At 50.1% G+C, this 8,603-nt stretch overlaps 1 protein-coding gene across 1 annotated transcript in view; it reads left to right on the top strand.

Annotated features, from left to right (window-relative positions):
• The first annotated feature begins 691 nt into the window (after positions 1-691).
• Cass4 (Cas scaffolding protein family member 4) overlaps positions 692-8,603 on the top strand; it is a 38,762-nt gene continuing 30,850 nt past the window's right edge. Inside the window, exon 1 of the mRNA XM_023720777.1 lies at positions 692-824. Coding sequence (XP_023576545.1) covers positions 789-824 — 36 coding nt within the window. The 5' untranslated portion in view covers positions 692-788. The remainder of the gene's footprint in view (positions 825-8,603) is intronic.

Genomic DNA, 8,603 nt, shown 5'->3' with positions numbered 1-8,603 from the left:
GCCTCTCTAGACAGTGCAGTTGGATTTGGGGAAGGTAAAGAGACCCGGCAAGGCCCTAGGGACCGCTTGCACCAGCTTGGTGGTTTCCAGTGCAGGCGATGGCTTGTGCGATTTCAGAGATAACACAGATGCCACACTGAATGCGGTGCTGCTGCAGATCAGAAAACATCCACTGAGTATTGTGAGCTAGAACCAGGGGTGAGTACAGGGCTCAGAGCATGGGGGGCGCACCTCTTGACTCGTTTCTTCCTGGCTGTCATCAGGCAGGTGGTAGGGAGCAGAGAGAAAGACTTGCTGGGCGCCAACAGCAGTTTGGCCAAGGGGCCTCTCCTAAGGAAAATGAGGCTGGTCTGCTGCACGGAACCGTTCCACAGTATTCAAAGGCAAGAATGATGTCTGTTCCTGCCCCAGGTCCTTCAGAGTAGGAACTTCACCACATAAAGCAGAAGTCTTTTTTTTTTCCTTCTTCTTTTGTGGTTTCACACAGCAAAGGAGTGACAATCTCTACTTGTAGACAAAGTGAGACGTCAGGCAGCGAGGCGTGCGCGTGGCCTGCATTTCTGGTTCCCCCTCCGTCAGCTCTCTCATTCTCCTCTTATCGCGCTTTCCAGAAAGTCTGCCTGCTGAAGAATCCTCTTGACAGTTTCCCATGTGTCGCCTGATAGCTCCCTAGGATTCGGCTTCTGAGAACCAGTGGGAAGCAGGCGGTGTCACCGCATAGTCCGCCTGGGAAGCTAGGGATACTGGCTGCGGTGCTCCGCTCCGAGGAGCTTTGGCACACTGCAGGCATGAGGGGAACCGGCATCAGGGATGGTGTCCCCAAGGTGAGTGGCGGGGCTGCGTGCCAGGGCAGGGTGTGGGGAGGTGGCTGTGACCAGAGTTGGTGCTGAGCTTCTAATGAGGGCATAAGATAAATACTGACAACATGCAGCTTTGACACAGGACGCTGGATGTGTGTGCAAGGGTGGGAAATCCAGGCGAGCTGCTGAGGTGGGTGCAAGCAGCCACTTGGTAGATGGCAGCTGATGTGGAGGACACTAGCGTCCGCCCCTGTATGTCCACTCACTCTGTTCTCTGCACCCTGAAGAAACCAGGGTGGCTCTGTGGTCCTGGCTCTTCCTGAACTCGCTTCCCAGAGAACAGCCCAGATCAGCTTCTGCCTCTGGCTGAATCCACTGCGGCCCCCCCGGTGCTGTCCGCCTGTGACTGGGGTGCCAGGTGGCCCGCACTGGAGCTTCCATGCCAACTGCAGGTCTGTGTCAGGAATCAAAAGACAGTCCCTGCTTAGGAGCTCAGGTGGCTACCAAATCCTTCACTCAGTCTCCAGGAAAGTGGAACATGGGTTGATTCTTTTCTTTTTAATTTCTGTTATATTCTTTTAAATTTTTAAGTAGAACAGAAAAGAAAGAAAGAAAGAAAGAAAGAAAGAAAGAAAGAAAGAAAGAAAGAAAGAAAGAAAGGCAACAACTGCTAAGGGAGGAGCCTGTTAACAGGGATAATGAAATATTTATTGCAATAATAGTAAATTCCAGCAGTGGAGTGTATGTCTGGGTAACCCATGACATCTTCTCATGTAGATTTTTTTTTTTTTAATGTCTTTGGTATCAGGTCTACAGGGACCCACTACACAAATTGGGCTCATAGTGATTCTCCTGTTTTCAGCCTCCCAAGTGCTGGGATTACAGGTGCGCCATCACTCCCAATCTTAATCGCTGTCTCAGCGTGCCCCAGGGGCGGAGCCTGCACAGCATGCCAGGAATCGAACCCTGGCGGCTATGCTGTCACATAGACTATGTGTCAATACTTAGCTACCTTAGAACTTTGTCCTCACTATGTACTGCAAAATTTTTCAAAGCACTGGAATTAATGGAGGGAGGGTGAGTAACTAAGCAAACCCCCAAATTAGGCTGCGTGAATCAATCCATTCCTGACACTCTGTCGTATGTATGCACATCTATTGTTATATATTCAAACATGAGCGGTGGCTGCGTTGTCATTGTGGGTAAACCATTTGAAAAGAAATGACATAAATGATTGTTTCCCCCTCACACTTGATCATGTATTTCCTATGACAGCTACCTCCAGCACCACACACCTTCATCACACCCGGGAAGACTTCGCGTTGATCTCATCACACCACCCTAATATTCAGTCGACATTCAGATTTTCCCAAAATACCCTTTTCCTCTGCCCTGTGGAGTTGCACATGTTGTTTTTTACCAGGTCTCAGCTGTCCTTACTCTAGATTATCCCACTACTTTTTTGTTTTATAGCATTGACTTTTTTTTAAGTAGCCTACAATCTTTTTAGGATTGAAATTCCCTTTTCTTCTGTGCCACTTATTCTACCTAGATTATTTCTACAGCACCTGGCAGTGCATATGTAGACGGCATGCCTTGGGCACACAGCGCGAATGACAGCCTCAGCTTCTCTGTGTGGGCTTGTTCTCCAGGTGAGAGAGATGATAAGGATTAATCCTTAGTGAGCACCGCACCCCAGCTCTGGCCGGTGTCCCCCACAGTCTCACCTCCTCACAGCCTCCCCCTGTGTTACAGATGAGGAAACAGCTGGGATCTCAGCGTGCACCACCCCACCCGACCTATAAAATAATCATTCTTTTTATTTGTCTTTTTGAGGCAGTACAGGCTGGCCTTGAGCTCACTCTGTAGCCCAGGCTGGTCTCAAACTGAAAACGGTTCTCCTACCTCAGCCTCCGGAGTGCTGGGATCACAGGCATATGCCACCATGCCCGGCTTATAAAAGTCACTCTTAGCTCCCAGATCAGTTGTCTGGATTTGGCCCCTGGACCCCAGTGTGCCACCCATGTCATCTCTGCTCACACAAGCTGCCCCATCCCAGTAGCTCTGCACCAGAAAGGGGACCCAGCCCCCAATTCCTCCTAGGACAGAGGCAGCATCAGCTCCTGGGTTCCTTGCATATCCGTCCCTGTTAATGCACATACAAGATAATAGCCTCTTTCCTCACTTTCTGGAAACCATCTAGTAGCAGTGAGTACACAGCTCTCGGTTCCTGCCTCTTACAATGATACACATCAGAGTTCAGAATCTGGAAGCACTAATGTGAATGCCTAGGAAGCCATTCACTTGCTTTTTAAATGCTAATGACTGCCTCCAGAGCCCCACCCTCAGCCTGGGGGCCTTTGGTTTGCAAGTGCTGGTTGTGTTCCTAGCCACCCTGCAGCCTGTGGTGTTGGCCCCGGAGGTAAGCAACAGCTGCTCCCAAAGCTGTTTGCGGATGCTGCCAGCTAAGCAACAGTTCCTTCAGCAGAGCCTTCCGCTTAGCACACGGCAGATTTTGTGTGTCTACCAGACCGCTTGATTATGCTCGCCTTGGCTGCTTTACAAGAGCACCTAAAAATAAACATGATACTGCAAAGGCGACCTCAAGTACTGCAGTTGTAACAAAGACAGGAATCCTCATGCCTGACAGCACGGTGAATCTGATGTCTCCTTCGCTGGCTTGCTGAACTCCAGCAGGCTGGCTTCTCCTTCACCTCCACTCAAAACATGCTAGAAAATTAGTTCTAAAAGACCAGTTAAATAAGTGATTTTTTTTTTTTTTTTTTTAACCAGGAATGGAACTCAGGATCTCATTCTTGCCAGTCAGGTGCTTGTGCCTTTGAGCTACATCCCCAGCCCCAAATGAATGATTTTTTTTTTTTTTTATTGTGGAGGGGTCCTTACTTTGAATTTAAAAAGGCTTCTTTCTGAAAATATAGTCTGCATGTATCTCAGTGATTCAGCTCCATTTGTTGCAAGTTGAGTCGTTCCCTTTTGAGTGTCACTGTGTGCCTTTGCAGCCGTGTGTGTTGCATGCGCTTAGAAATGACTTGAAGTTAGTGACTTTGCATGCAGCGCCCGCCCCCACACCACCTGGCGTTTTCTCTGCATGTCTAGGACCAGGCCTAGGATTACTGAGTCAAACACTAGCACTTGTTTTCTGCTGCTTTCTGCGAATTTCCAAAAGTTGATTCGACTTTAAACCTAGTTTTTACAGTATTTTTTTCTCTAGCCCATACTTGGTCTCTTTTACAACGACAGCTGGCCAGGCATCAGGGTGCACACCTGCATCTTCAGCACTCCAGGAGGCTGAGGCAGGAGGATCAGAGTTTGAGCCCAGCCTGAGCAACTAGGCAACTTTGTGAGACGCTGTGTCCAAATGAAAAAAAAAGGCCCCAGGTTTGATCCATAGTGCCGCCAGTAAACAAGACAGTTATGTGCTCACTGGTTTCTGCAGGGCATTCGCAAAGGAGTCCTTCTAGTGTGCTAGTGACTGGTGGATTGTCCAATATTCACTTTTCCGGAACATTTAAATGGTGATATTTGAGAGGTCGGGTAGATAGCTCAGTAGAATACGCGCTTGCGTAGCAAGCACAAGAGCCTCAGTTCAATCCCTGGGTCAGCAAAAAAAAAAAAGAAAAAAGAAAAGAAAGAAAGAAAAACACATAAATGGTGATATTTGAGGTTCAGCTTCAGTATCTATCTCACACTGAGTGGAATGGTTTAGACCACGAGGGGAAGAGCCAGGAAAAGACGGAATCTTTCAAAACCACCCGCATTCCGGGGATGCCTTAGCCCGGACAGTGTGCGTCAGCGGCGTGACTTGCGTCGTGCGTGGGTTAGGACCACGCGGTGCTCCGCTGTGTACCCGGGGAGCCGTTCAGGCTCGGCTTGCTGCATTGAGGTCCCAAGGTGGACAGCAGGACATCGGGCACTCAGGCTTCACGGGGTAGGCGAGGGGGCTGTGTGCGGAAGCTGCCTGTCCAGGAGGCGCCCGCGCCTGCTCTCCCAGCCTCTCCCTCCTTTCCCTGGCCACGCTGCTGCGCTGCCTCCAGCAGCAGGCTCTTCACCCAGAGGCCTTCCGGGACCCCCAGCCTCCACCTCGCCTTCTTCCTGGTCGCGCTGGTTCCCGAGCACTGTCTGCCTTGGCGTCCGGAGGCGGCTCCCAGCGCTGCGCAGTCTCAGCCTCCTGCCGGTAGATGCCGGGTGCCTGCCCCGTGGCCGTGTGCAGCTGAGGCCTTTCGACACCTACACCGCCAGATTCGCCAACAGCAGCGACACTTCCTTGTTGTCAGGTGTCTGGGAACGGAGCTTGACCTCGACTCTCAGCTCACTGACTCCTCCCTTGCCCCCCGCACTGACCACTCAGCCCTGATTCTGGAGAACTGGGCTCCTCCTTCCATGGTCAGATGTTGCTTTAGATTAGAACCACTGCGATTCAAGCCAAGGTTACAGACGTGGCCTCTCTCTGACCTTCCAGCAGCTTCGCCGTTCCACAGGGCAGAGCAGCTCAAATGCAAGACCCAGCGTGGAAATGCAGCCCACCACCAACTCTGCCACCTTCTGTGCCACACGGTTACGGGGTGGTGAGTGACCACAGACATAGGGACAAAGCGGGCCTTCAGCAGGGTCAGAAGGAGGAGGGGACACAAATACAGGGCTTCAGGGGACGGGGCGAGGCTATCTGCAGTAAAGGAAATAAAACAGAGTGGTGAGATAGAGGCAGTGGACCTGAAGGACGGCTCTGGAGACACAGGGACAGGGAGGAGCGTTTGGGCAGAGGAAGCAGCAGGTGCAAAGGCCCTGTGGTAGGAATAAGCTCAGCGCAGTAGAGCAGCCCCAGAAGGCCTGCAGTGGGCATAAAGTCAAGAGCGGCAGGAAATGAGAACGGAGCAGAAGCACAGGACAGGGCTCGCTGTGTCAGAACACCAAAGTGCATGCTAATTGCAAAGGAAGCCACCGCCTGCGCAATGCAGGCAATGACAGGGTCTCTTCTATTTTCGAAGATCACTCGGGTTGCTATGCAACGAAAAGACCTTAGGTGGACAAGGGCAAAAGCCAGGAGAACTGGGAAAGTTCAGTGTAGGTGGCTTCCTTTTCTGCCTCAGGCAGGCATGGAGAAGAATGGGTCACTTTGTCTTTTGGTAAAAAAAAAAAAAAAAAAACCAAAAACCTGAAGCTTTTGATGTTTAAGACTCTCTGGGGTAGGAGCAGAAAAAAATAATAAATAGAGTAGTAAGTAGCTGTTACATAACTACACGTGCTATATCCTCCACGAGAGGTAACATACACACCCATTCATTCATTCGTTCGTTTATTCGGCAAATATCAAGGGACAGCAACATGCCAAGCGCTGTTCTAAATGCTATGAAGGATGAGGGGCCACCGTATCTGGCTTTCTTTCTTAACATGTAATATCCTGCTAGCGCAGTTAGTTTTTAAGATCCGTTACATAATTATTACTTATTCTCTCATTCAATGACCCCTCTTGTCTGGATGTTTGCCTATTGAAGGTGCTTTGAGAAAAGACAGCTAAAGAGAAGGCCACCACGGCTGGAAAGGTCACACCGCCTGCCAGCAGCTGGCCCTTCCAAGGAGAGTGACTGGGGAATGGGGCGCAGCCGTAGTAGCATCCTGCCACAACCGTTCTGGAGCGGCGGCGATGGCTAAGACGGGAAATGACAGGGCCCCAGGGGGAAGTAACTTAAAAAAGGAAGAAGGTTGAACTTGGTAAAAATGATGCCGCGGAGGGTGAGATTAGACTGCACCATGAGTTGCAAAATGGGGAAGTTAATTATTTTAGGAACCATTTTTAAGCATCTATTGCTCGCGAGCATTTGCTGAGAGGACAAGGGGTTGTCATCAAGGTGGGGTTAACACCAAGAATAGAGCGTTCTTCTCAAGCCTGGGCACAGCCCCAGCCCCAGAGGGTGCTGCCTGGACCAGAAACTCCCCGGCCAGCCTGTGCCGCTTGCCCCTCTTGCCACCTCGAGATGACTTCTCTGGGAGTTTGGGTCGTGAATGGAAAGCGTTGATCTTTTGCTCAGAACAACCAAGAGCAGCTGTAGTTCGTTGTGCACCGCTGTGAACAGCCAGTCAGTCTGTCTTTGGGAGAGAATAGTGAAGGAAGGAAGCAGGAGGGTTATTTTCCCTTGGGGATGTTTGCTGCACAAGTAAAAAGTACTTAGAGGAATGTCTGCTTGGGATTCTGAACTGAGGCTTGCCCTAGTTGAAAGAGGAGTCAAAGGCTGATTACTCAGCTGGCGTTTCCTGAGGGTCAGCAGCCACTGGGAAGACATGAGATGTCTCTGATCTTCCTTTAGGGTCTTCATTTATTATTAAAATTGTTTTATGTATTTATTTTTACGTATTTGGTACAGGGTCTCACTGCACCGCTGGGACTTGTAGTGATTTTCCTGTCTCAACCTCCCCAGTGCTGGGATTACAGGCGTGCACCACCATGCCTGGTCTTGGTGGCCGGCTCAGCACACACGGGGGCAGGGCCAGCACAGCACATGCTGGGGATCAAACCAGGGTTCCTGTGCCTGCCTAAGCAGGGGCTTGGTCTGCGGAGCTATGTCACCGGCCCTGTCCTTTAGGGTCTTAAAGGTGGGGGTAGATTGATCTGTGGCCTCTTGTTGACAAGGTCTGATCGCAGGGACATGGCAGCAGTTCTCACCAGTGGTGAGACTGGGGAAAGCTGAGGGAGACAGGCAGCTCCCTACCTTCGCACCACCTCGGCCAGGACCCTGGAGAAACAGAGAGCCAGGTGACTGAGCGGCTTTGGCTTCTTGATCCTTCAAAGGGAAAAGTGACACCCTGAAGGGGCTTTGACTGGAGGCAAACCAAATGGTTGTAGGCGTACCACACAGATAGACGTGTGTGTGTGTGTGTGTGTGTGTGTGTGTGTGTGATACTTATGTATCTAAATGCACATCAGAACACATCAAATCTCTAATTTCTTTTAGGCATGGTAGAAAACAACTGTAGTCCCAGTTTCTCAGGAGATTGAGGCAGGATGATCACAAGATCAAGAGAAACCATATGATATTTACACACGTGTGTCCAACTTAGTTCACATAAGAGTATGATCTAGGGCCGGCCAAATAGCTCAGCGCAAGCAGGTACAGGGGCCAGGGGTTCAGTCCCTGGGCCTGCCGTGCCAGCCTTGCCCCCGGGGCATGCTGAGATGGCAATTGAGACTGGGCATAGTGGCATATGACTGTAATCCCAGCTCTTGGGAGGCTGTAAACAGGCAGATCACTACGAGTCCGATCTAGTACTGAGACCCTGAACACTCTGTAGACCCTTCCCTAAAATACAGGAAAAAAAAGAGTGTGGTCTAGGGGCTGGGAATGTGGCTCATTGGTAGAGCTCTTGCTTTATATCCACAGGGTCCTAGGTTCAATCCCTAGCACCACACATATATGGTCTCAAAGTGTGTCCATTTAGCTGGAAATATCTCAAGCTTATCCTTCATTATGGCTGAGTACTACTCCATTGTATAAAAAATCTTCTCTATCCATGCATTTGTTGATGGGCATTGGGCTGCTTCTGAGATTTAGCTATTACAAACTGTGTGGCTATAAACGTGAGTGTGCATATGTCACTGTGGCGTGATGTTTTTAATCTGAAAAAAATACACAAAATGGGAATAGCTGAGTTGAATAGAACCACTAATTTTAGGTTTTTTTTTTCGAAGAGTGCCCATGCTGATTTCTACCGTGGTTGCACCAGTCTATACTCCCACCAACAGTGGAGAGGGTTCCTTTCCCCCCACAGCCCTGCCAGCATTTATTGTTG

This window comes from Octodon degus, unplaced genomic scaffold (genome assembly GCF_000260255.1).
Source record: "Octodon degus isolate 3935 unplaced genomic scaffold, OctDeg1.0 scaffold00077, whole genome shotgun sequence".
NCBI classification, from domain to species: Eukaryota; Metazoa; Chordata; class Mammalia; order Rodentia; family Octodontidae; genus Octodon; species Octodon degus.
This window is presented reverse-complemented; position numbering and strand designations above follow the sequence as displayed.